The 27651-nt window shown below is 56.9% G+C and overlaps 1 protein-coding gene across 1 annotated transcript; it reads right to left on the bottom strand.

Moving 5' to 3' along the window:
* Positions 1 to 392: 392 nt before the first annotated feature.
* On the bottom strand, positions 393 to 27412 carry SCN4A (sodium voltage-gated channel alpha subunit 4). Its single transcript, XM_042966949.1, has 24 exons — positions 27118 to 27412; positions 26909 to 27027; positions 26681 to 26770; positions 26280 to 26408; positions 25715 to 25806; positions 23827 to 24126; positions 22909 to 22972; positions 22526 to 22667; positions 21536 to 21745; positions 20763 to 20916; positions 18640 to 18878; positions 16714 to 16887; positions 15624 to 15980; positions 10340 to 10828; positions 8326 to 8458; positions 7533 to 7687; positions 6825 to 6998; positions 6578 to 6700; positions 4996 to 5274; positions 4672 to 4725; positions 4266 to 4403; positions 3653 to 3757; positions 2738 to 3008; positions 393 to 1973 (listed from the first exon to the last, which is right to left on the bottom strand). Exons 1-24 carry the CDS (start codon positions 27388 to 27390, stop codon positions 748 to 750), a joined length of 5490 nt encoding a protein of 1829 aa, XP_042822883.1. The 5' UTR covers positions 27391 to 27412; the 3' UTR covers positions 393 to 747.
* Positions 27413 to 27651: the final 239 nt, after the last annotated feature.

Raw genomic sequence — 27651 nt, forward strand, 5'->3', positions numbered from 1 at the left:
GGTTTCGGGGGCCACAACCCCAGCCAGATGCATTAGGATCCAGGGGCCAATCAGACTTGGGGAGACATTTCTGGACCAGTGACGTTTCCCTTCTCCAGGGAATCCATGAGCTGGCAGGATGAAGCTATGTCCCAGCTGGGGGGCGGGCTGGTAGGCCCCTGGGGTCAGGTGTCCACTCTCACTGAGGTTAAGACATCTTTATCCAGGGAGTGCCTGGCTGGCTCAGTCAGTGGAGCCTGCGACTCTTGATCTCGGAGTTGTGAGTTCGAGCCCCACGTGAGGTGTGGAGATTACTTAAAAATAAAATCTTTAAAATATATCTTTATCCAGGAGGGGTCTGGAGGGGGGGGGGGCTGAGCCACTTCCTGAGGAGAGGCCTATAGCCCTTAAGACTCTGGTGGCAGGAGGGCAGCTAACCCATCCATCGTAGGCTGGCTCCTCCCCAACGTGGGGGGCAGAGATTCTGGTGTTCTGACCTCCCCCCAAGAGGAGAGGCAGCAGGGCCCACGAGGAGGTGAGGACAACTTGAAATGAGAAATCATGGAAGCTGGGGCCTCAGGCCCAGTGTGGAGCCTCTGAGCGCAATTCCCATTTTCCATGGCCTGGGTGTCAGCCCCAGCGTGACCAAATCCTGTCCCCAACAGAGAGCCGATCAGTCGCAGACTCAAAGCCCTGCTCCCTCAGTGAGCAGGCACCATGAGGGAGCTTTGGGGCTGTGCCAGGCTCAGCTGGCCACCTCGTTACTGCCTAGACGAGAGATTCCTTGACCCCCGGGCGCACTGTCTGCCCTGGGGATGGGGAAGGAGGGAGGGCAGCGTCTGAGGGGCTGATGGGTATGAGTCCTATGGAAGGTCCAGAGTCCCCTGATGAGCCCTTTTCCTCACCTGTGCTCTGCACACTGCTGTTCCCATTCTCGTGGCCATACATCTTGCTCATGGTGTTGGCGATCAGGCCCTCCTTCTCAGGACCCCCATCCCCACTGCCATCCTGGCTGTGGCGGTACATGTAGGATGCCTGCTTCACAGTGCGCTGGAGCAGGTGCCGGCGGTAGGCCCTCTGGATCTTGATGGCACACACCTCCTCATGCTTCCTCTTGAGGGTGGTGGTGATGGGCTCATAGGAGACTTTGGAGGGGTTGGCTGCCATGAACTTCTCCTCCATGGTCTCCTTGAGGGCGTCCATTTCCCCAGAGTCACCTAGGACTTCCTTGGTGAGGGCAAAGAGGATGTCCAGGCAGTGGATCTTGTCCCCTGGCACCATGGGCAGGTCCAGCGTGATGAGCTTGATCTTGTTGGGCTTGGCGATTCTCAGTGGCTCCTGCAGGGTGTCCACAAAGTCAGAGAGGCGGCTGTAGGCAATGAACTGCGTGGCGTCAGGGTCAAACTTCTCCCACGTTTCGTAGAACATCTCAAAGTCGTCCTCGCCAAGGGGCTCGCTGCTCTCCTCAGTGGCCACGTTGAAGTTCTCCAGGATGATGGCAATGTACATGTTGACCACGATGAGGAAGGAGATGATGATGTAGCTGCAGAAGAAGCAGATGCCGATGGAGGGGTTGCCACAGTCGCCCCTGACACTGGTGCCTGGGTTTTCGAGTGTAGGGTCACAGTCAGGGGGCCCGCTGTTGAGGATGGGGTTGAGGAGCCCATCCCAGCCAGCCGACGTGGTGATCTCGAAGAGGCAGATGATGCTGTTGCCAAAGGTCTCAAAGTTGAACATGTCGTCGATGCCCGACTCCTTCTTGACATAGGCAAAGTTGGACATGCCGAAGATGGAGTAGATAAACATGACCAGGAAGAGGAGGAGGCCGATGTTGAAGAGGGCAGGCAGGGACATCATGAGGGCAAAGAGCAGAGTCCGGATGCCCTTGGCCCCGCGGATCAGCCGCAGGACACGCCCGATCCGCGCCAGGCGGATCACTCGGAACAGTGTGGGTGACACGAAGTATTTCTGGATCAGATCGGAGAGCGCGAGTCCTGCAGGGAGGAAGTGGTGAGGACCACTGCCCTTGGGTAGGAGGCTGGGTCAGGGAGTAGGGGGCATGCAGGGCTCAAGGGGGCCTAGCCTGGTGTGCTCTTCCCCATAAGGGAGAGGTAGAAGCATGGTCCGAATGGCATGACCCATTAGGCCGGGCTCTTCCAGGGCCCTGGGGCCAGGGGCCACATCTCTGCCCTGACACAGCTAGATGGGGGTGGGATATGCCCAAGGTGATGGGGTGAGGGTACGGCTGACTCCCAAGGCTATTTGCAGATGCCACAGATGAGACAGAGGGAGGACAGCTCTGTGTGTGACTCTGGGCATGACATTTAACTTGTTTGTGACTCAGTTTCCTCATCTGTAAAGCAGACGCGGCAACAGTACCTGCCTCCCAGGATAGCACAGTGTCAGGTGTGTAATAACTGATCAATAAATGGTAGCTAGTTGCTATCATAATTACACACACGTCTCCGCACTTCCCCTGTGTGTATGGATAGTGGCACCATCTTATGTCTTCCGCTTAGCACATGGGCACCTGAGTGTGCATCTACCGGTCAGGTAAATGTTTCTAGCTGTGCATTCACGTGTGTGCAGGTGACGGACTGCCCGTGAGCCCACCCTGGGTGCCTTTGTGAATGCCAGGTGCATGGGCACACGTGTGGGTGTAAGTGTGCGTGTGAGCTTTCCAGGTGCACGAGCAGGTGCACGAGAACGGGAGCACCCGGTCCTCCTGGATGACTCAGCCCGGCCTGGCCCCGCTCACCCACAATGGACAGGATGACAACCACAAAGTCGAAGATGTTCCAGCCGACGGTGAAATAGTACTGGCGCAGGGCGAGCATCTTGAGCACACACTCCCCGGTGAAGATGATGATGAAGACCATGTTGATGTTGTACAGGATGTCCACTTTGAGCTGGCTCTGGTCGTCTGTCTCCACCATCATGGTGACCATGTTGAGGCAGATGAGGATCATGATCGTGATGTCGAACACCTGCTTAGTCACGCAGTCGTACACCATGCCCTGGATCTTGTTCTGCAGCATGGGTAGGAGTGCAGGGGTGCACGTGGGTGGATGTGGGGGGGCAGTGGTAAGGACCCACACAGGATGTGGACAGGAGGGAGACACAAGATGACACAACAGCATGACAGAGAGACAGACAGAGAGAGAGAGAGAGAGAAGAGGTGTGTCAGGGCTTGTGGCAGAGTCGGCCAGGGCAGTGGGGGAGAGGGGGCGGGATCCCTCAGAGCAGATCATCCTGTGGGGTCTGTGGGTATCTTCCTCACTCTAGGACCGTTCCTCCCATAAAGGTCCCCCAGCAATCTATCATCCTTCTCCCAAAGTCACTGCTCACTCAGGAGGGTCCTCTTCCTTCCACTTCTAGGGGCCCTTGCCCCTGAGGCCACCAGCTGGAGGGGTGGGCGGACACTGGGGGGCTGTGGAGGGCCAAGTGAGGGGTAAAGCAGTGACTGGGGTTTATCAGGCAGCTGCCGCTCCTGCACGCGGTGCCTCTGTGCAGTTATAAAGAGGCCCCATTCCTCCTGGCTGGTGACCCCAGCTTCCCTGCAGGTGGACCCGGCCTCACACCAGCGACACAGCCTGGTGGGCAGAGTGCAGCCTGCATTTTGCCCTCATTGGTTCATAGAGGCTTCCAGAGGAGGGGCTCAGAGGGCTGGTACCTGGGGCCGAGGAATTGGCTTCTGAGGCTTCTTGGAGCCAAGCTTCTTCATGGCATTATAGTATTTCTTCTGTTCCTCCGTCATGAAGATGTCTTTCCCTCCAAAGTATAATGAGATGGGGCCTGTAAGGTTGGAGGTCCCTCTTCTCTGCCTCCAGGACCTCCCTACCTCGGGCACCACCCTTAAAGCAACCCCCATGCCAGGAGGGGGACCTGGAGGGGCCAGAGATGGGGGCTGAGGGAAGAAGTGAAGGGGGACTGAGGGGTCTGGAGAAGGGAGGGAGGGAGGGGAGGGAGGTGACAGACAGAGGGGAGAGGATCAGCACTGCCCCATAGCTTGTTTTGGGCCAGATGCTCTCCATCAGTATCGTGTTGGGTCCTCTGAATGGCCTAGTCAGGCAGGTAGCATCAACCTCATTTTTAAATAAGGTTCTTAGAGGTCAAATCACTACCTTCAAAGTCGCTGGGTAGGATGTGAACCCAGGCTTGCTGCCCCAATCACGCAGCCAGCCACAGCACAGCAGGTGCTGAGGTGGCATGAGTGAGTATATGAAGGGACGGGTGAGCAGAGGGAGGGAGGACAGAGCCCCGGGATGGCCGGGCTGGATACTCATCTTCTTCTTCTGCTGGTTGAAGTTGTCGATGATGACGCCAATAAAGAGGTTGAGGGTGAAGAAGGACCCGAAGATGATGAAGATGACAAAATAGAGGTACATGTAGATGTTCACCTCATACTGTGGCTGTTCCTCCTTCTGCAGAGTCCACAGGACAGGACGGGATGGAATGGGGAGGTCTGGGGGGACATGCTGGCTGCCCCTTGCTTCCCATCTCACTGTGGGCAGGAAGGGCCTGGGGCCCAGGGGTGGACCCTTCCACCCACCCCCCCAGGCTGCTGAGTTTGGGGGCTCCTGAGGAGGCGGCACGGGGGTGGGGATGGGCAGAATGTGCCTTTGTGCGTGTCTGGTCTGAGTCCTCTTCCCTGGCTGGCTCACCAGCCGTATCTCAGGGAGCCCCACTCACCTCCCGGGAGTCCACAGCTGCATACATGATGTCCATCCAGCCCTTGAAGGTGGCCTGTGAGAGTGTGGTTGGGCGTGAGGGGAGGGGCTGCTTCCTGTTTCCACCATCCATAAGTCTCCCTCCTCACCCCTGCCTGGTCCTCCCCAGAGCCCCAAGGGGCAGGCATCAAATAGAGACCAGAGTGGTCTAGATAGTACGTCAGGGTCCCATAGCACCAGAAGCAAGGTGGGCGGCCTCCTAACAAGGAGCAGTGGGCTTAGGGACAATGACAGTCTAGGAGCACCTCCATGCCAGTTTCGTGCAAGGGCAGCAGGTTACACTCACCACCTGCAGGAGGGAGAGGTAGCCTAGACCCACATTGTCATAGTTGACCTTGACGTTGAGCCAGCGGACCTGGCCCGTGTGCATCAGGCTTTCACACTCAGACTTGTTGTTGACCTCAGAGATGTCAAACCTCTCAGAGGTGGTGGTATTGATGCAGTAGTAGAACTTGCCGGCAAACAGGTTGACGCCCATGATGCTGAAGATGAGCCAGAAGATGAGGCAGACAAGCAGCACGTTCATGATGGAGGGGATGGCTCCCAAGAGGGCATTCACCACCACCTGGGGGGCCGGGGAAAGGGGTCATTGCCAGGTCTTTACCCAATCCCCTTTAGGACAGGGCCTTCCACCTACACTAACAAGGGGACCAGACAGGGCTGGGCATTGTTATTCAGGGACAGCTTCCTGGAGGAGGGTTGATCTGGGCCAGGCCAGGGGGAGAAGTCTGCTGGGCTGTATGTTGGGGGTGGGGGTGGGTGATGGGGAACTGAAGAGTAGGGTTGGGGGTGCTGCTGGCCTAGTGGTTGAAGAGGGCTCTCTGCTTGGCTGGAGCCATCAGCCCAGAGTCAGGGCACTAGGCTTCTCTGGAAGCAGCCTGGCCACGGGTCACTAGGCAGGAGACAAACACTCCTTCCTCAGCCCCCATAGGAAACTCAGCCCCCGTGACCCGGCCCCCTGCTCATCTGCTCATAGCATCAGAGACACAGACACAGAAAAGAAGCCACTGGGATCTTCAAAGCAGAAGGAACCTGAGACTGGAGCCCTGTGGCCAGGGCTGGCCACACAGGCCAACCTCACTATGTCAGGCCAGGCTAAATCTGAGAGCTGTCCTTTTTCAAGGAGAGGCTCTTTAGGACCTCCAGATAGAGTAGGTGGCACAAACCTGGTGATGCCTGGGGTAGCTCTATTCTTGGCTGCATGGCCATGGGGAGGCCATTTCCCCTTGGTGGGAAAGGATCCCTGGTTTTGGTGGGGTGAGGGTGGGGGTTGGGGAGGTGTCCAGCATTGGCCTGCCCCTAGCATGAACAGGAGGGAGTCACCTGGGCTGAGTGCACTGCTGGCCTACAACCAGCTGCTTCACAGAAGTTTGTCCCTCTGAGTGGGTTTTATTCCCAACAGACCTCTCTTGGCTGGGGAAATCCCATTTGTCTTGGCCAAACCCTGTATTTACTGTCACTTCTATTCTCAAGGGCCTGAGGGAAGGACGGGCAGGCACAAGCACCTGCCGGCTCATCCAGGTCTCAGAGCCCTGGCAGGCCCCAGTCTGAGGCTCAGAGGGACACCTATACACCCCAGACCTGCTTTCCTTCTTCTTCTCTCAGGCCTCGGTGCCCTCATGGCCCCTCCTGGGAGCTGATGCAGTCTCTGCTGCCTCCCAGTGATGGCAGAGATAAGCTACGGAGGGGCACTTGGGTGGTGTGGGATGTCTGGGGGCCCTCAAGTCTGGCCTTCAGCAGAGCCCAGAGCCCAAGGCCTCTCCTTCCCCAGTGGTGGCTGGAGTATAGACCTGCGCCCCCTTCACCTTGCCCTGCACTGGCTGCTCCCCCGATCCCTAGCTCTACTCAGAGTCCCCCTCAGTACCCACCCTCATGCCCTCAAATCGGGACAGCGCCCTCAGGGGACGCAGGGCTCGCAGCGTCCTCAGGGATTTGATGGGTCCCAGCTCCGAGTAGCCCAGCCAGTTGGCCACCAGGCTGATGATGGAGACCTGCAAAGGGAGGGTGGGGTGATCAGGAGGTGCAGGGCCTCCGAGTCAGGGCTCCCTAAGGTCCTTGGCCACAGGAATGCTTCTGGATCTGGCCGCGGGGCTGGGGGGTGGGGGGCACACTCACATCCACAATGAGGAAGTCAAGCCAGCACCAGGCATTGGTGAAGTACACCTTGAAGCCGTAGGCCACCCACTTGAGCAGCATTTCCAGGATGAAGATGTAGGTGAAAACCTTGTCGGCATACTCCAAGATGGTGCGGATGGTCCGCCGCTGCTCGATGTAAATGTCCTCGAAGGCCTGGGGGCCAGCACAGCCAGGGGTGGCCGGGGCGGGAGGCTGGGGCAACAGCCACGCACCCCCCCCCCCAAACCTGCCCTATGCTGCTGCCTCCCAGCAGCACTGGGGGCCAGGCCAGGGGCAGGCTGCTGGCTTCTCGCAGACTCCCCGGGCCCACCGTGGGGGCAAGTGAGCTCTCCCACGGGGAGGAGCCCTTCAGCTCCCCTTCCCCAGGGGCAACACTCAGTCATCTGCTCGGAGGGACTTCACAGTGCCACATCTTCAACCCTGGCCCCCTCCCCCCACCTCAACCTTCCCAGGGCCTTCCCGCCTCTGTGCTCGTTGGCACCTGTTGCTGGGGGTGCACCGGAGCTGGACCCCATCTGTCGCTATAAGAAAATTCACACATTCTACCTCATATCCTGCAACCACAGGTAGGTCATTTTAGGATTCTCTGGGGGCCCAGACTGCTCAGGTCTCGTCCCTCCCACGGTGTGGAAAGGAGGGAGCCCTGGGAGGTCCTCTGCCCATGCCCGTCCCCAGGGCCGTGCCTACCAAGGCCCCGCTGCTGAGCAGGATCATGAAGACAATGAAGGTCTCGAACCAGTTATGCTCGACGATCTTGAAGCAGGCCCTGCGGAGGGTCCACCACATCTTCCCGCGGCCCTGGGAGATGTCCACGTAGAGGAAAGGGCAACGTTGCACACAGGCTGGGGGAGGGAAGGGGGCAAGGGCGCCATGTCACAGGACTGGGGGCGGCCTCTGGACGCACAATCAGCGTGTTCCCACCACCTTCCCAGGTGCAGCCGTCCTCATCTTCTCCGCCTCTCCCAAGCAGCCTTCAGGCTGCCCAGCCCAGCCCCAGTGTTTCTGCAGGGCTATCTCCTGAAGGGCTGGGCTGGGCAGGCCTCTCCCCGGATGAGGCCAAGGAGGAGACTGGTCTTAAAGCAGCCATTCCCAGGCACTTGCTTTGGGCCGGGTCACACTCAGAGCCCTGCGGGGATTCTGCAAGGCAGCCCTCAGGGGCTGCGTGTACTGGAGGTTCAGGGGATCAGGGGCTGGGAGGCATCCCAGGCTCTGACACCCCTCCCTGGGGTTGTATTCCCTCTGGGGTGTGTCAGAACAGGCGGCATCAGGTGGGGGGGTGGGGAAGGCTCTGCATGGTTTCTGTGATGCACAGGACCCTGAGATGTCCTCAAGGGCACAATTGGCTGTGGCCAGGCCAGGGCTGTTGTCCACCACCACCCCCCGCCCCAGGCCCCTGGCATGGCCTGTCCCTTCCAGGGGCTGCCGGGCTGGGGGAGGCACCAGGTGAGGTGGGGGTGCATGCACACAGGCTTGTCCTCACCCTCTGTGAAGCACTCCTCAGGCTGCTCCCCTTCGGGGTTCTCTTCAGCCTGCTCCTCGGGGTCTTCCTCGGGGGGCTTATAGTCGGCGGTGCTGCAGACGGAGGAGTTCCCATCGAGGGGCTGCGGTGGCTGCTGCAGGGGCCACAGGGTCACATGACCCCTGGGTCCTCCCACCAGGTGCGCGGAGGAGGTCAGGATGGGAGACCAGGAGGCAGAGGAGAAAGAGGGGGTGGAGCAGACCTACTCATTCATTCATCATTCTTTCATTCATTCATCCACTCAACCCTGGATTATAGAGCCAGCACTGCGGCCCTTGCAGAAGAACCACAGTGACCATGGCACTTAGATGTGGATCAGGGCAGGGCTGAGGCCTGGGAAGGGATGGTGAGGGCACAAGGAGGCAGGGGAGGGCCTCAGGTAAGGGAGGAGGCTGGAGACAAGCAGGCTGGGGGGTGGCTGAGCCAGGCTGGGGGTCCTAGGAGGCACAGGGTGGGATAGTAGAGGAATGAGAGGCCTGAAGGGACTTTTGAGGGAGCAAGAAAGGGGCCAGGATGGCACTGGGGCTGCCACAGCCTGCAGGTATGAAGGTCTAAGCCTTCCCATTCCCAGGGTCTGTTGGGCTGAGGAATCCAGAAAGAAAGGAAAACTCTCCTCAGCTGAAGCTCCAGCCTGGGGCCAAAGGAACCTGGGGGTGGGAGTGGGGGGTGGGGAGTCTGGTGCTCTGGCCTGGCCGGGGCTCTGCCACATCCTGCTGGCACTGTCCCAGGCCAGGCTCCTAGCCCTAGGCTCCCTCATCAAGGGGACCCCTTCATGGCTGGAGGTGAGGCCTCTGAAGGCCCCTGCAGGCAGTTTGGGGGGCAGTTCTGGATCCAGAATGGTGACCAGAAAATTACAGAGGTCCTTGTGCCCAGTTGACAGAAAGAGAAACTGAGGCAGACATTAGTTCACGCACTGAGTCATTTGTCCTGCCTGTGTGTCCCAGCTGCCACAATCCCCCTTGGAGCCATGCTTGCCCCTCTCAGAGTCCCCAGAGCCTTGGCCCTCCAAGCTCTCCAGCACTCCCCCACCCCCGCTCCTCATACCGAGGTTGGTGCCACATTTCCCTGGGTATTTATAGCTTGGCAGGCATACGGCCCCCTGGTAAGACAGCATGCCACATATTTAGGGGGAATGAGGAGTCAAGAGCTTTTAGGGCAAAGTTCTTTCAGGCTCCAGTACCCAGCCAGGCCCAAGGCCCATAGGGTGGGGGTGGGCAGGGGGCTCTGCCCTAGCTGATCTGCTAGCCCTTCCCCTGCCAGGCGAGGGGAAGCCTGGGGGCTCAGAACCAGCTCCCCGGGGAGGTCCAGGCAAGGCCCTAGCCTCAGCCTGAGCTGCTGGGGCATGACTACCAGTCCCTCTGTCACCCCTGCAGGGGAGGGGCAGGAGGAAGGGGCATCTCCTGGGTGGGTGGGTCAAGGCTCCTGCTGAGGCTGTGCCCAGCCCTCTGCTCTCCTTATACCCAACCTGATTGGCCCCCAACCCCCTCCACCCCTCAGACCGCAGACCCAGCACTTTGGCCCACACTGGGAGATTGGGACTAGCCCCAGTGGGGACTAAACAGAAACACATGATAATGGCAAGGACTTCAAGCCCAGAGGGGGATTGAGAGAGGCCTCTGGGGTCCCAATCCTGGAGCTAAGGTGTCACAGGTAAGAACATCCTGTCCAAGAGCACCACCTGCTGGTGAGATGGGGCCCAGGTGGCATTGCAGAGCGAAGGGACACTAGGGAAGGCCCATCAGAATCACTGTATTGACAGCAGTAACAGCAGTCACCAGGCACAGAGAGCGTACCATGTGCTTTATACACAGCATCTCACCAAATGCTCACCGAGGTAGGTGCCATTACCCTCATTTTACAGATGGAGAAAGTGAGGCTCAGAGAAGAGTTGGGACTTGTCCAAGGTCACACAAAGTTTGAAGCCATATCTATCTCACCCCTGACCCCGTCAAGCCAGGCCCCGTGATGGGCTTACCTTGCCATCCTCAGGCTCTGAGAAAGTGTCAGTGTCCTCCTCCGTGGGCATCTCCAGGTCGGACTCCTCGGAGGCAATGGGCACGTGAATGGTCAGGTAGGGGTTGTTGATGAAGTTGAGGTGATCCAGCTCAATGCTGGGGGGAGAGCCGTCCACCAGGCCCACGTGGCTCAGGATGTGATTGTCCTTCTTCAGGTCCTTGTCATCCTGCTCGGGCGGCGGCTCCTTCTTCTCATCCTCTGAGGCACTCTCCCCAGCCTCCTCTGCCTCCCCGGCCTCCTCGGGCCCCCCGAGGCTGAGCACGATTTCCTTGGGGCTCAGGATCTTGCCGCGCAGCAGCCCCAGGAGAAAGGCTTTGGCAAAGCCGATGCCCCACTTGATGCGCCCAATGGCGATCTGCAGGTTGTTCATCTCACCGTCCTCATCTGAGGCTGCCAGGCTGTCGGCGCTGAAGGAGCTCAGCAGCAGCGCCAAGAAGAGGTTCAGGACCTGGGGGGCAGAGGTTGGAGGAAGCTCAGCTCAACCCCTGGGCCCGTGAGGGTGCCGCCTTCGGCCAGCCTGAGGGGCCTCAGGCCTCCAGATCAGAACGGCCACATGCTGGGCGTTTGAAAGAATATTACCTAATGGGATTCTCACAGCTGCTTGGGGAAGTGAGGAGTGTTACTATCGCCCCGCTTTGTAGATAAGGGAACTGAGGCCTAGGCGCACGATAGGATTCCGTAAGACCATGGCAGAGGCAGGATTTGGGGAGGCCCACTGGGTGACAGGGACTCTTTCCATGATCCTGTCTTCTAACTCCACTGCTGGGGAATGCAGAACAAAGAACAGAGCTCATGTCTCTGAGTTTCCAGGACTTATTGAGACCCTGAATCTGTTGAGCCTTCTTTTTTCTGTCTGGTTTATTTATTTATTTATTTTTAATGTTTATTTACTTTTGAGAGACAGAGAGTCAGAGAGACAGAGTGGGGGTGGGGGAGGGGCAGAGAATCCGAAGCAGGTTCCAGGCTCCCAGCTGTCAGCACAGAGCCCAGCACAGGGCTTGAACCTGTGAACCGCGAGATCATGACCTGAGCCGAAGTCAGACGCTTAACTGCCTGAGCCACCCAGGCGCTCCTTTTTCCTGTCTGTTAATAGAGGCTGTGCTCCCTGGTGTTCATATCCCTGTACGCTATTGCTCTGGGAAAGGCATTTGACCTACTGTTATTCACCCCCTTCTCTTTCTTTGGGATTCCCTGCTCCATCTAATTTCCTTCCCATATTCCTATTGAAGGCCTTAAGAGGTGACTGGTCTACCCCTCTGGTCTCTAGCTTTATTTTTCAGGGACAGGCATGTGCTGAGTCTCTCCCACTGCGGTGTCGTGGCTCTCCAACCTAGTAGAGACAGACATTCGATCAGTGCCATGAATACAATGCAGTGGGTTTTCATGGCAGTAGAGATGGGGCTGCACAGGCTTTGAAACCATTCTGCTTGGGGTAAAACCCCAGTTTACTAGCTATGTGTCCTGAAGCAAATCATATCACTGCTCTGTAACTCGGTTTCCTCATCTGTATGATGGGGATGATTCCAGTGCCCACTTCCCGGCATTGTTGTCAGGATTAAAAGATCAATAGAGCACACAGTAGGCACTCAAAACTTGTTGGCTGTTATGCGTGCAATGACAGAAGGTACAAGGTACACAGAAGACTATGGTTAACTCTGAGGCCAGCTCAGCATATTATTAATAAGGAGACTGAGCCCAGAGTGGTGGAGTGACTTGCCCTACGACACACAACACAACCAGGACTAGACCCAGGCTTCCAGTCATTGCACATCTTTAGAGGACATCATTCGTTTAGGCTACAGTGTGAATGGTAACCTCAGAAGTTGCACAGTATGGTGGCCCTACCATCCACCACTCTATCCCCCCGCCCCCAGGGAATGAGGAGGAAGGTGAAGTTCAGCTGGGGTGGCAGGGCTTGGTCGTACCGGGGGCCTTGGGTCAGGGCTTGGTGTGTGAGTGGACACGAAAGAGTAGGGGAGCCTGTACATGTCCACCTGCCACCCTTGACCAACTTCGCCATGCGTCTCTCACTGCCTGGCTTTCACCGGGTCCTCCAAGGTCTTTTTATCATTGCCTTAAAAATCATGTTAGGATAAGATCTTTAAAGTGCGTGTGTGTGTGTGTGTGTGTGTGTGTGTGTATACATGTATAACTCTCTTGGGGAGAACATGCGAGGGGGATTCCTCCCCATCTCTATACTCCCTAGAGACTTTTCTGCTTTTGCCCCCAACCAAAATTTATTGGTCTTTCTTTCCCTTTGTCGGGGGGAAGCATCCAGTTGCCAGAAACACATCTGAGATGGGAATTAGCTGCTCTCTGGGTCAGCAGGGTTTGCACACGGCTCCTTCCTGGGACAGAAATAGCTGCCTCGGGCAAGGCGTGGGGAGGAGGGCTGGAGGGAAGGGGGATGGACACCATGTTCCCCCCAGGGGCTCTGAGGGGCGGGTTACCTATGACCTCGGTCATTTCCTCTTCTTCACAGTAACCCAGAGGAAGTGCTCAAGTGCCATGATGCAGGGGACATGGGTCCCCACACTCTCTGGCAGGATGCCGCAGTGTCCTCTGGCAGACATCACCTCCCATGAGACTGGGGGGGGGGCAGTGGGCGGGGACAGTGCCGCCTCCCTGGGCCGCTCCACTCCCTCTGAGCAGAGTGAGAGAGCCACAGAGCTGGGCTGGAAAAGGGTATCAGTGGCGTGTGTGCATGTGTGTGTGTGCACGTGTGTGCATGTGTGTGTGGTGGGGGTGAGAGTGACATGCACACAAAGGCAGTGCAGTGGTTCCAGACTCTGGAGCCACACTGCTTGGGTTCAAATCCTGTGCAGGTTCCTAGCTTACCTCCCTGAGCCTTTGCTTCCCCATCTACAAGACAGAGATAAAACAGCATGTCCCCATCGGGCGGTGGCGAGCATTTAGAGAGAAATACGCAGAAAGTGCTCAGAATGCTAGACAAATGTAAATAGAGGTCAGTGGTCACCGTTGTTATTGCTGGTATTGACACCGTCATTCTTACCACTGCTGCTATTACTGATGTTGTTGGCGTGACGTAGGCCCAGGTTCCAGTCTGGGCTCAGTTTCACACTAGCTGTGTGGTTCCAGGCTGTGCCTCCTCGGAGCACAGCACCAACGTTACCTGCCTCCCAGGGTTGTGGAGAGCATTAGGGATAACGCATGTAAAGCCCTTTGTGCAGGGACGGGCACATGGTAGGAGCCTAATACTTGGGGGTGTGATGCCAACGGCGGGTACCTAAACCACCACTCCCTCTTCCCCCACAGGCCTGTAACATTTGGACTTCCCTGGCCTTGTAGACCATGCGCTTTGGTGAGCACTCAGACCATCCTGTGAAATAGGTCATCACCATCATCGTCCCCATTTTCCAGATGAGAAAATCTGAGGCCAGAGAGAGGTTAAATAATTTGCTCAAGGTCTCCTAGTCAGTAAGTGGCAAAGCAGGGGCTTGGAATGTTTTTGAGTTTACACACTTTCAGACAGAAACCCACAGCAGACCCTTTTGGTCACCCTCGCCTCTTAAACTTACCTTCACAAACTTCTCAGACCCAGCTACCCCCTCCCCAATCCTGCCTCGAAGTTCTGATGGGGCATCTTCTGTCTCTCTGCAAGCCCTCGACAGCCAGCCTGGGTTCTCCTGCCTAGCTCTCCCTGGGGGCTCAGGACCTCGTCCCATGGTCTCTTCCCCAGTGGAGGTGACACCCCTCCCCATCGGTCTACCCCTGCCCCCAGACAGAGCTCAGCGATATCTGAGAAGCGCTGACCCAGCAGCCCAAGGATTCCTCAAGACTTTGCGGAACGTGGGGACGGGACGTGTGGCTTCCTACCCCGGTTGCCCAGGGCAGTGTCGGCTGCTGCAGGGGGCAGCCAGGCACTGCAGGGGGCAGCCAGGCACAGCAGTCCTGGCAGGAACACCACCCACCCCGACCAGGGGAGGAGTCGTGGGTGTCAGGACGAGGAGACACGCCTTCCCGGGCCCTACCACAGAAATGCTGGTCACGGCCCCCACCCTTGTGCCTCGTGGCCTCCTGCAGCTCCTCCTCTGCGCCAGCCCCACAGGCCAAGCCCTGAGCCACAGAAAGTGGCAGGATGGAGGCAGTTTATGCCATCTCTGGATTCTCCCTGCTCCCGGGTGATTCCAGGAACGGAGAGGGGTGAGCCGGTGGGAGAAGGACAGGAGGCCCAGAAGTTCTGGTGCCAACACTATGTGGCACCTTCCTGCACATTGTCACAGTCAAGCCTCTCAGCCTCCCCATGAGGTGCCCGCCATTTTTCTTCCATGTGAAGTCAGAGAAACCAGCTGACCAGAGAGCAGTAACTTATTCAAGGTCACACAGATGACAACGGAGCTGGGACTGGAGCGTGGGTCTGACTCCAGTTATCATGTTACTTTGTCCCAAACACTAAGTTTCAACAGTACTATTCACAGTGTGGTCTCTGCACCGGCAGCAGCCGCATTCGTTAGAAATGCAGATTCCCAGGCCCTGGCTCAGAGCTGCTGAATCACTCTGCAGGAGTGGGGCCAGGCATCTGGGTTTTAAGAAACTCCCAGGTGATCCTCAAGCAGGTCAAAATTAGAGAGCCACTGGGTTGGGGCGCCTGGGTGGCTTGTCGGTTAAGCGTCCGACTTCAGCTCAGGTCATGATCTCACGGTCCGTGAGTTCGAGCCCCGCGTCGGGCTCTGTGCTGACGGCTCAGAGCCTGGAGCCTGTTTCAGATTCTGTGTCTCCCTCTCTCTCTGACCCTCCCCTGTTCATGCTCTGTCTCTCTCTGTCTCAAAAATAAATAAAAACGTTAAAAAATAAATAAATAAATAAATAAATAAATAAATAAATAAATGATATTTAGAGAGCCACTGGGTTAAACCATATAAAATTGCCTTCTTGGGTGGGAGAGGTAGGACACAGGCAAGTATTAGGGATTTCATACAGTGTGACCACATGGGGAAAAAAAGTCCTTGAAGGACAGCCCGATTAAAGGAAATAAAGCGTGGGGGCTGTTAAGAGTCTGACTCTTGATTTTGGCTCAGGTCATGACCTCACAGTTCATGAGTTCGAGCCCCATGTCGGGCTCTGTGCTGCCAGCGCAGAGCCTGCTTGGGATTCTCTTTCCCACTTTCTCTGCCTTTCCCCTGCTTGCTCTCTCAAAAATAAATTTAAAAAAAATAAAGGAAAAGGATATGCGTGGGTTTCCCGGGTGGAGGTGGGGGAGCCACCCAGTGGGTGTAACTCACCACTAGGTTGCCGATGACCATGACCATGAGGAAGACGGTGAGGCACATGGCCTGGCCGGCCACCTCCATGCAGTCCCACATGGTCTCGATCCACTCCCCGCACAGGATGCGGAAGACGATGAGGAAGGAGTGGAAGAAGTCGTGCATGTGCCAGCGGGGCAGGCTACAGTCCGCGGCGATCTTGCACACACACTCCTTGTAGCTCTTGCCGAACAGCTGCATGCCCACGACGGCAAAGATGAACACGATGATGGCCAGCACCAGCGTCAGGTTGCCCAGCGCGCCCACTGAGTTGCCGATGATCTTGATGAGCATGTTCAGCGTTGGCCACGACTTGGCCAGCTTAAAGACACGCAGCTGCCGGGCAGGGGGAGGGCAGGGGACAATGAGGCCCAGGGATCCCCGGCCCAACCGGAGGGAGCTGCATCTTTAGGAGAAAGAACTCTCCCATGAGTGATCTGAGGCCTCAGTCTGCCTCTCTATTAAATGGGAATACTCCTATCCGATCACCTCATCCTCTTTATGTGTTCAAAAGAAAGAGTCCCTCATCTCTTAAAGATACAGACTGAAGTATTTACAAGTGACATTGTGTCAGGAGTTGCTTTCACCTACTTCCCCTCCCCCCCCCAGAAGTGGGGGACAGATGGAACATGAATGACAGAAGGTTAATGGCCATTGGAGTAGGTGACAGGTACAGAGAGGTTCATTATACTCTATACGTTTGTGCATGAACGAAAGGCCCCATAATGAAGTTAAAAAAATACAGAAGCACTCCTATAGGGTGGTGGACAGGATACTAAATTGGACTCCCAATTCTACTACTGATGCTTCCTGAGTCCCAGGCTTCAGGTCTGCAATATGGTCCCTGCTCCACTGTCACCCAAGGTCACTAGGGGTCAGCTCCTGGGGCTGTCATTTCGGCCCCCAGCAGCCATCTGTGATAAGGGGGGTGCTCTCTTTCTCCCCATTTCTAGGAAGAGAGGTTCCCAGTGTTCTGAGAAGCACAAGTGGCTTCTTGGGGATCTCTCCTCTGACCCTCCTGGCACCCCCACCCCACCCCTCCTCAGCCTGGCCCCGGGGCCTCACGCACCAGCCGAAAGGAGCGGAGCACGGACAGTCCCTGCACGTTGGCCAGGCCCAGCTCCACCAGGCTGAGGGTGACGATGATACTGTCGAAGATGTTCCAGCCCTGCTGGAAGTACTCGTAGGGGTCCAGGGCGATGAGCTTCAGTACCATCTCTGCTGTGAAGATGCCTGTGAAAACCTGTGGGGTGGGGTGCCATCCGGGTCACAGAGCCTCAGGGAGCCCGGGGCCTTTGGAGTCTCCCCGTGACTTCCACCTCCTGGCAGAGCCCGCGGGGCCTGAGGGGGGCGGTCCAGAGCCCTGAGGGGGGGGGGGGGAGGGGGGGAGGGGCAGGCAGCGGAACCCACCGCCCACATGTGTGTGGATGTGAGTGAAGAGTGCAATGGCCGGGCCACAGAGCAGAGACAGACCCGAACCCATGCACTTCTGGCCTTGTGACCGTGGGCCAGTCACTTAACTTCTCGGGGCCAACCTCCACCACAGTACTTAGAACTCATAGAGCACTCTGTGGTTCACATCATGACCTCACTGGTGTGCCGCTCTCTACGCAGCTGGGAGTGACTGTCACTTGTCCCAGAGATGAGAACGTTGAGGGCTCAGAGAGAGAAACAGCAAGTGCTCGCTCCTGCCACCCATCCGGGAACGAGTCAGATCTCAAAGTCAGGTGTTGGGGTGCTTGGTTAGTCTTCCTGTCTCTACACCCTACCCTCTCTACCCTGACCGGCAGGGGTCCCAGAACTCAGCAAATCTCAGTGGACTCAGAAGTCTACGGTAGGGGCCAAAAGGGGGCGAGGTCAGGGATCCATGGGAAGACCAGAGCTGCTCCCCACAAACCTGGCACAGGGGTGCACGGGCTGCCTAGCCTCTGAAAGCTCCCTGGGCATGGCCCCCTCCTGCCGGGCACCAGCTGCCCTGGTCCACAGCCTGCCTGTGCACATGCTGAGCCCCTCCCAGTAGCTGTCCCTGGCCGTGGCAGGTGCCCAGACGGCAGCAGAGTGTGGGCAGGGGTGAGCAGGCAGCGGGCGAGGCCCATCACGCACACCCCAGCAGCTGCACGCCCAGAGCACGCCCTTGCCCCTCCAGCCCAGCCTGGCATGGCTGCCACAGGCATCTCCATGGGATAGAAGTGCCCGCCTCGCACAGGCTGGGAAGTCTAGGGTCTGATGCCCATGCCACCCACACAGTCCTCCTACTGCTGCTGGCCCCCAAATTTTATTCTCCCCGGGCTCCCCGCACCCTCGGGGTGGGGAGAACATCTTGCCCATCTGCCATCTGGAAAAATGTCTAAGGGAATTGGGAAGGGCGGGGCAGGGCTGGAGGATGAGGCGGCTTTTTCCCTTTGTCAGGCTCCACGGAGGCTGGAAACGAGGTGATAATGCTCCTAATGGGCAGGGATAAGCAGGCGGATCAGTGTGTGTCAACAATAGCGGGGCAGGAAAGGCCGGAGGGGAGCTGGCCTGACCGTGCTGGAGAAATGGTAGTGGGCAGGGGGTTAGGGTTGGGGTACTTACTATGCCCCGGGGCCTCTTGGGCCTGGGTGCCCATGGCTATACGCCCCCACTTTCAGGTCTCTTGGTCCCTCTTAGGCCCACAACAACCTCTGAAAGTGGAGACCTGTCAACCATCCCCCCACCTCTGCCTCCAGGGCATGACCTAGACCCCAGATCCCCTGACTCTGGGTCTTAAAATGTCCAGCACTTCATCCCCACTCTCTCTGCCTGCAAATACCCTAAAACCCAAACTCCACGTCCCATGGATCACCCCATATATCTCCCTGTACATCAGCTCATGCCCCCCTATGCTGGGAAAATGACCCTTGTATGCCCCCCAATAGTGCCACATATTTCCAAACAGCCCAGCTGGCCCCATAGGGCCCTGTGGCCCCTCTCCTGTCCTGCGTGGGAGAGATACCTCTCCCTCTCTCCTCCCTACCAGGTTGCCCACGGTGAGCACGTTGTCAAACTCCTCTGTCATGGGGTAATGCTCCATGGCCATGAAGAGGGTGTTGAGCACGATGCAGATGGTGATGCCCAGGTCCACAAAGGGGTCCATGACAATCAGGTGGATGATGTTCTTGAACTTCACCCATGGGGTGCAGCAGTTCCATATGAGCACTTTGTGGGCACACTTGTACCACCACGGCGGGCACTTCTGGTGGGCCTCTTCCAGCTCTGGGAACAGGGTAGAAACACACCTGATGAGGATCCCACCCATGTCCTCCTTCCCGGGCCTGTATCTTAGGTCCCACCTTCTAGGCCTGCCCCTTGAACTCCACCTCTCCAACCCATAGCCTTCAGCCAGGCCTACACCAAGCCCCTCTCTCACCCAGTCACCCTCAAGACCTGCCCCTGCAGGCCCCGCCCACGGGGTCCAACCCCCAAAGCCCTGCCCATCTGCTCTGACCCTGAAAACTCCACCCCTTTAGCCAGGCTTGTCTGAAGCCCCTTCTCTTAAGGCTCCACCTGCAGCTGCTCCTTCTCGGGGCACCCACCGCACAAAGCCTGCCCCTCAATGACTCTCACTCCCTGACGGAGGTCTGGAGCTGTGATCTCTGGCTGGGCGCGAGGGTCCCTAGGGAGAGGTGGGAGGCCACTGTAGAGGGCTGGGTCCCATTCCACCTGCTGCTGGCCAGGGCCACTCAGGAGCAGACCGAGGTTCCCCCTGAGGGCTCTCCCTCCCATTCCCAGTAAAGCTGACACCACCAGAGTGTCTCCAGCCAGTCTGTCCTTTCCCACCACAGTGGCTTTCTGGAATCACTGTCTATTCTTGCCACCTTAGCACTAGAACGCTGTTAGGCCCATGGATAAAGCTGCCCTTCCTCCTGGCCTTCAAGGCCTCCGTTGCCTGTGGGTGTCCTCAGCCTAGGCATGCTGTCACTTCGTTACCACCAGAAGTTTATGAGCCAATAAACTCGTAGATGAGGAAAGGGGACTGGAGGGGGGGCAGTCCCATGGGGACCTGGGTTTGACAGTATGACTGGGACACCCCAGGGAATTAGCAGGGAATTGGACCTCTCAAAGGCTGCAGATTCTAGTCTGATGGTAACATCCCTACCCCCAAGCTGGGTGCTTAGGGCAGGTGCCTCAAACAATGTCTGACACCCAAAACTTCTCGCAAGGGTCCCAGCAAGGGCAGTGTTGAGTGATCTCCTCAGCCAGTGATGCTGAGCATCTCCTGGGGCATTCTCTGACAGAGCACAGATTCCTGGATGCCTGTCACACAAAATCAGGTGAGATGGTGCCCTCCAGAGGTCTGCAAAGTTCTCGGCCCTCCAAGTCCTTCCTGGCACAAGGAAGGGGAGGGGGACATGGGAAGGGGACCAGATCTCTTCTTTGTCAGATTTCCTTTATTCTTCCTTCTCTTGCTTCCTCCTTCCCTTCCCTTCACTCCCTCCCCTTTTCCCTCCCTCCCCCCTTTCCTTTCATCTATCCATACACTTATGTCTCTTCCCATTCATTAACCTTTCAGCCCATCCATATATCTATTCATCCATCCATCCATCCATCTGCCCACCCACCTATCCAAACACCCATCCACCCATCCATCCAATTTTCCATCCATCATCCATCCATCCATCTATCCATGTTGTGTCTATCCACCCTGCCCTTGTTACCGTATCCTGTTCTTTCCCTGAGAATTATAAGGGCAGTACAGGGATTTAGTATGGAGAATCTGTGACTCTACCCGGGCAGAGTTTGATCTTTGACCTTTAACTTTCACCCAGAAGACATTGAGGAGCAGGATTTCCAGTTAGCAGAACACTGGGCCTTGCTGGTTAGTATTATTATCCTGTCCTTCCCCATTGCCTTGGCAGCCCCCCAGGCTCTCCTGGAAAGCCCCAGTTCCCACAGCAGCCTGGCATTGCAGTCAGGACTGGGCCAAGCTAAGCCAGCACTATATTTATCACAGCCATTTCTTCCACACCTGTATAAAGTACTGTCCTCCCAATGCTGGGCCCAGCCAGGTCCCCAAGTGCACCCCCCTACCAGGAGCCCGAGTGGCCTGATGGGCAGGACAGGCAGAACAGGATGTCTACAGGGGTGTTGAGCACTCACCTTCCATAGCATCAGAGATACCGCTGTCTGCGCTGCAGCTCTGCCTTGGAGGCCCCTTCTCCCCCGGTGATGTGTCTAGGCTGCCATTGCAGTCTTTACCGTGGGCTGGGTCCCCATGTGCCTCCCCGCCTTCCAGAGCCTGGGCGGCCTTGGCCTGTGGGTCAGCAAGGGTGGTGCGCATGGAGTCCATCTCTGAGCCCAGTGGATGGACTGACTCTCAGAGTTTCTTTCCAAGTGCTTTAGGACAGGGGCCCCTCTTCTTTTCCTGCACTGAGCCCGGTGCAGTTTGGGGGGCAATCTCTGTGGCAGTGGGGCTGACAGGGTAGGGGCCAAAGTGACTGAAGACCTTCATCCCCAAAGACCCTCCATTCTCTGAAGCTTTGACTGACCCCACACTTGATGAGATGGTAAGAAATGGGCAGCTGCTCCCTGGGGCCTCATCAGGACCCACCTCTCCCTCAGCACAGACCCATTTCCTGCCCCAAAAGAATCACAAAACCATAGATATTTGAGCTGGAAGGCTACTTCAGGTTTAACTGCTCCAGATCCCTGTTGTTTATGGGGAAACAGAGGCACAAAGCTGAAAACTACTCTTTCTACTGCCTAGACCTCCCATCCCACCACAGCCCCCAGCTAGGCCTGGGGCCTAGCGCTCGCCCTGCCTTGCAACCTCTACCCCATGACTCTCCCTCACCCTCCGCCTGCCCGGGAGAACCCAGGCTGAGGGGCAGGGAGCTCCCTGGATCCTCGGCCTCCTCTCCCTGAGTTCAGACCTTCTCCAGCTCCTCCTGCTGCTTTTTGAATTTCTCCAGCATCTGCTGAAACTCTTCTTCTTTCTCCTGATCCTCAGCCAGGGTGGCCTCGTTCTGCTCTGCATATGCCATGGCCACCACTGCCAGGATCAGATTGATGAGGTAGAAGGAGCCCAGGAAAATGATGACCACGAAGAAGATCATGTAGGTCTTCCCAGCTGCTCGGAGGGTCTAAGAGGTGGGGGGAGGAAGAGAGGGGGTGTCACATGGTACCCTGCTGGATTTCACCCACCACCCCTCTCCACATACCCATTGCCCAGATAGGTAAACAGGTCCCTCACAGAGCCTGGCGATTTGAGGACCTTGAGGCAGGGTATGGTCATCTTTGGCAGGCTAAGCCACATTCTGGGGAGCTTCAAAATATATACTTGGGATCCAGACTTCCCTGGTCTCCTGGCTCAGAGATCCCTGAGGACCTGAGATAGACATCTTGAGATCAGAGAGCCAGGATTTAAAAAATGGTGAACATGAGCTTTGGGGTCCGTTGAATCCTACAGTTCTACAGTTCCTGGCAGCTAGTAAGAGCTCAACAAATAGTAGTTGTCATTATTACTATCGTTAATATCGTCAGTGTTAGAAACATTATCAGTGGCCAGAAGGCATTGTTGCTCTAGACTCAACCTGCCTTCCATGCAAACAGTAGAAGCTAAATAACTGTGTAAGAGCAGAGTTGAATTTCTAAGCGGCCCGACTGCTTCCTGTGAGGTCTGGGGGTCTGTGCCAGGCCCAGATCTCAGTACTTAAGGCAAAACTGGTAAAGGGAGAAAAGGCTGTGGCTCGGATGTGGCTGGGTCCCCAGTGTCAGAGGGCTCCAAGAACCTGTGTGTAGGGGCACTGAGGGGAGTCTCAGGGAGGAGGTGGCCTTGCTCTGGGTCCCGCCAAGCCCTGAGAAGACTATAGGGATGGGAGAGGTGGCCGTAGGGCTGAGAGGCAGGGTGGGGGCAGTTGTACCAGCTGGAAGAGGTTCTCCCAATAATCCTGTGTCATGAGGCGGAAGAGAGCCAGGAAGGCCCAGCTGAAGGTGTCATAGCTGGTGTAGCCATAGTTGGGGTTCCGCCCAGCCTTGATACACTCGTAACCCTCGGGGCAGTGCCTGGGGATAAAATGGGGTGCTGGCTTTAGGGAGGGAAGAGAATACCAGCTGAGGGACAGATGGGGGAGCCCAAGGGGAAAAAAATCCTATAGTTCTGTCTGTATCCCCCAAACAGGGAAGTGTTTCAGTCATGTCCATGGGTCTTCCTCAAATTCCCATCACCCCCACGTTCCTGTCCCTAATCAGCTCCCATCTTCCAACACCCCTGGGACAGTTTTTCCCACTCCCCAGTATCACTCACCCAGCATCACTGCTGTTCCCACAAAGCAGGGCGTCATTGGCACCCTCCAGGAAATAGAAGTTCCCTTTGGGAGTCAGAGGCCACAAAGGAAACATGTCACCCACGTGGACACACTGTGGACACATGCACCCATTGCACTCCTGTGGACACATCTGTGTGGACCACATACACCAAATGGATGCTCTCTGGGTGCCCCTCCCCCTCCTTTAAGGTCTCTGGGTAGATGCACTATAGGGATCTCGGCCGCAAGCAGTCAGCTCAGTGCCCTGCTGTGGTTGTGGCTGGGCAGTCGGGATACAGCAGGGGCACAGAGAGGCGGCAGGATCATACATGCAATGCGCATGCCTGGGGCCACCACGCACCTGAGCAGGGCCCCTGACTGAGGGGTGAGCAGGCCGGGGCGGGGGGGGGGGGGGGCGGGGGAGCTAGAATCCAGGGGCCAGATTGAAGAAGGGGTACCTTTCTCTAATTTGCTAGAAGGCATTGTGTAGACTAAGTGTGGCTGGCGAGACAGTGTGGCTTGCGCGTGTGTGCCCGTGAAGTATGGCATGTGAATAGGCGAGCGTGCGGGTGCCTGGTGGTGACCCTGCCAGGGTGCCAGCACATAGTGTTATGGAGGAAAACAAGGAACGTGTAGGTTAGGGAATACGGACTATGGGCCGCTGCTTTTCATAGCAGAAGCTTTAGGATTTTCAGAGCAATTGAGAAAGGTATTGTTGCCTCAGTTTCATAGGGGAGGGTACTGAGGGTTAGGGAGACCGAGGGACGTGTCAGCGGATACCCAAGCTGGTAAGTGATGGATTTAAGCTCAGGTCTCCCCTGCTGCTTATCTCACAAGGGGCTGCCCTAGGGGCTGGGGCAGATCCCACCGGCCTTCCCCCTCCCCCCCCCCCCCCCCCCCCCCCCCGCATTCCTTACCTTCATCATTGATGTAGGCGTCCCAGTCAAAGGTATAGTTGCTGGCCCAGCTCTCGTGGCCGGTCCACGTCTCATTACCATACCACGTCTCATTACCATACCACGTATCGTTGCCGTACCACGTGGTGTTGGTGTCGTTGAAGGGTGGGGGCCAGCGCACGCACTTCTGCCGCAGGTTTCCCATAAAGAGCTGCAGCCCCACCAGGGCGAAGACACTCAGGCAGAAGACGGTGAGGATCATCACATCCGACAGCTTTTTCACCACCGACTGGATCAGGGCCCCCACGATCGTCTTCAGCCCTGACCATAGGGAGGAGGGTAAGAGAAGGGGGTGGGCGGGGTGATAACTCACTCCGCTATCCTCTGGAGCCTCTGCCTACTGCATCTCTCCTTCAAGGCGTGAGTTACTAGGGGCACCACTTCCTTGAAGCCTTCCCAGATTAACCCCACCCTCCTCCGATCACATCCTTGATGTGGAGCCTTCGAATGGCCACAGGGCCTCGGCCACCAGAAGAATGCACTTTACATAAGGACTTTCCAGGCTGTTGCCTGACTCGTAGAGTAACACAAGGGCACACGGTGGAGTTGCATGAATGTCACTAGGTCAACACTCCCAAAGTGTGTTCTACACAACACTGATCTCCCAAGCTGTGCCCTTAAAAGAAGGGGTTCAATCATGTTTGGGAAGGGCTCAGCTCTAGATTCTGCTCTTGGAGAGTCACTGTAAATTATCCCATCAAAGGCTCTGACAAGTCCTACAGAAACAAGCGAAAACTTTAATACCATGTTTCCTTAACTTACTTGACAACAGAACCCCCTTTCTTTTTTCATTTTTTAAATGTTTGTTTATTTTTGAGAGTGTGAACAAGAGTGAGTGGGGGAGGGCCAGAGAGAGAGGGAGACAGAGGATCTGAAGCAGGCTCTGTGCTGAGAGCCGAGAGAGTGATGTGGGGCTCGAACTCACGACCTGGGAGATCATGACCTGAGCCGAAGTCGGACCCTCAACCACTGAGCCACTCAGGTGCCCCAGAACCCCTTTTCTTATTAACATCTAAGGAACAGCAGGATTCACTCTGAGAAGCTCTAGACTGAGTTGGAGATAATAATATATATCTATAATATAGATATAATATATATCTATATATAATAATATCTATGTATAATAATAATAACATCTCCAAACCTGCCTCTTTGGGCAAAGGCATAAAACATCTTACAGAATTCCAGGGACAGATTCCCATCATTTATAGAAGAGCCATAACTTCTTTGGGCCTAATCAGAGTGTCTCTCGCTTCCATATTAGTTCATTTCCTTATCTTAGCCTGTTGGGAAAACAGGTGCTCAACCGCCCTCTTATCAAAACACTCTGAGCTCTGAGGATGCTGGAAGCTGGCGTCGAGGAAAGGCACGGTGGCTTCCCTCGGTGGCCAGCGAGCAGTATGGCCTTTGGTAGGCACTTCCCCTCCCAGGGTCTCTCAGGGTCTCACCTTCCTCAGCCACAGTTTGAGGGGGTTGGACTAGGGGAGAACATGCCCATGTAACCCTCCTAACAACCCAATGAGTGGTGCCATTATTATCCATATTTTACAGGGGAGGAAACTGAGGCATAGACGGGTGAAACCACTTGCGTAAAGCCCAAGTTAGCTAGTGAGACTTGAGCTCAGGCAGTCTGGCTCAGAGTCTGTGCTGGGCTTCCTCTCCAGTGCCCATCTTCCAGCCTCTGGCCCCTTCTCTTCCCTGGCAGTGGGGGCCTCCCTGTGTATCCAGGTTTTGGTGTGAGAGTGTTATGACCCTAGGTCAGCCTCCTGGAGCTGTGTGTCACGTTCCAGGCCTGGGCATGGGGCGAGGCCTGCTGGCCCAGGCAGGGGGTCCCCCAGCTCCCCAGTACCTGGGATGACTGTGATGGTTTTCAGGGCCCGCAGCACCCGGAAGGTTCTCAGGGCTGAGATATTGCCCAAGTCCACAAACTCTGTCAGGTACCTGGGCAGGGGGGATGAGGTGAAGGCTGTGTCAGAGTCAGAAGTGGGTGTTAGGGCAGAAATCGCAGCTTCTCCAGGCCCAGAATGAGGATTCCCATGGAATCTTTGTGGTTGGGTTACCACAGGGGTTGGGGGAAAGGCCAGGTCAGACACCCCAAGGTTCCTGTTGGGGCCCGAGAGCTGGGAAAGACAGTGCAGGAACTTTGCTGGGCATAGCCCAGCTGTCCCAGTGTTGGAGGGCCTGTGGGACTGGGGTCCAGGGCTGCCATGTGTGTTTGCACATGCGCTGGGAGAGCCTCCAAGCCAGACTCCAGAAATGGCAGCTCCTGGAATTGGACAGCTCACTGCACACTTGCCTGTGATCCCCACGGTTCACCCCACCCAAAGGGTCAGCCCACTCAGCTGCCCTCTTTGAAGCCTGGCCCCCTCCCCTCCCCCTCCTCAGCCTTGGGACGCCCTCTGGGCCCCGCTCACGCCATCATGATGACGCTGAAGTCCAGCCAGTTCCAGGGGTCCCGGAGGAATGTGAAGTCGTCAATGCAGAAGCCTCGGGCCAGCATCTTGATGAGGGACTCAAAGGTATAGATCCCTGTGAATGTGTACCTGGTGGGGAGAGGGCAGGCAGGGGCAGGTGTGGCAACGACAGACCTCCCAGGAGGGAGGTCACAAAAATGAAATATGCCACCCAGGGGGTTGAGGATATTGGTGAGAGGGACAATGTGCACCACCCTTACGGTGTTGATGGGGTGACAGTTACAGAGTGTGTGTCTTCCTGGAAGACAAGAGCAGTATCCTCAAAGTACAGCCCCCTGGGGTGAGCTGTGTCCCAAGCCTGGGGTTGGGGGGGCGGGTACTCCGAGAAGGGGAAGACTTACTCCACATGCTTGGACCAGGAAGGCGGGTCGCTCATGGTCATGAATACACAGTTCGTCAGGATGGTGATCATGATGAACATGCTGAACAGCGTCAGGGGGAGGGTCAAGGAAAGTGAGGGAGCAGGTGGGGAGGGGAGGTGGACGGAGGGCCTCCTCACCCACAGCACCTGGCTTTGCCCGTCCCCAACCCCTTCGTGCCCCTGCTCTCGCTCCATTTGGGCAGGATATGAGTGAATGAGCACCTTGATGGCACCACGTCTGATGATGCTGAAAGGGCTCAGCATGTAGAGAGCTGGTGTAGCGGAGAAGCGAAAGATGGCCTTGCCCTTGTTAAGCACGATGAAGGTCTGAGGCAGAGAGAGAGCTGTGAGCTGTACGGACAGGCAGACAGACGGATGATGGACAGACGGGTAGAGGGAACCCTCCTAGGCCCAGACCTTCTTGTCGCTGTAGTAGGGGTCCAGGTCCTCCAGGGGGATGCCGATGACCTCCGGTGGGGGGTCCCCATAAATAAGGGGCAGGCTCTTGCCAGCCTCCAGGTCGCTGCGTGGCTTCCTTTCAGGCTCCTCAATCTCCATCTGCTTGTTCCGCTGCTGCCGGGCCTCCTCCTCCACTGCCCGGCGTTCTATGGCTGCCAGGGACTCCCGGGTGAAGGGGCGCAGGCTCTCAGGGCCCAGAGGCACCAGAGTGGGCAGAGATGAGCTGGCCATCCTCGCATCCTGGGCTCAGCGGCCAGGAGGGTGGCAGGTAGCCGGGAAGGCTGCTGTGCGCAGCCCCCCGGGGAACTGGGCGGCTACCCCGCCCTGGGCCTGCTGTCCGCTACTCACCTCCTGCCTGCCCCGGAGGCCAGGCCGGAGAGGTCGGTGTGCAAGCCTTGTCGGGACTGGGAGATGCACCTGCAAGGCCTGGGTGCTGCTGCCGCACAGGTGCTGGACGTAAGCGCATCACCCCCAGCCCTGCACCACGCTCTC

The sequence above is a fragment of the Panthera tigris genome, chromosome E1 (genome assembly GCF_018350195.1).
Source record: "Panthera tigris isolate Pti1 chromosome E1, P.tigris_Pti1_mat1.1, whole genome shotgun sequence".
Classification (NCBI taxonomy): Eukaryota; Metazoa; Chordata; class Mammalia; order Carnivora; family Felidae; genus Panthera; species Panthera tigris.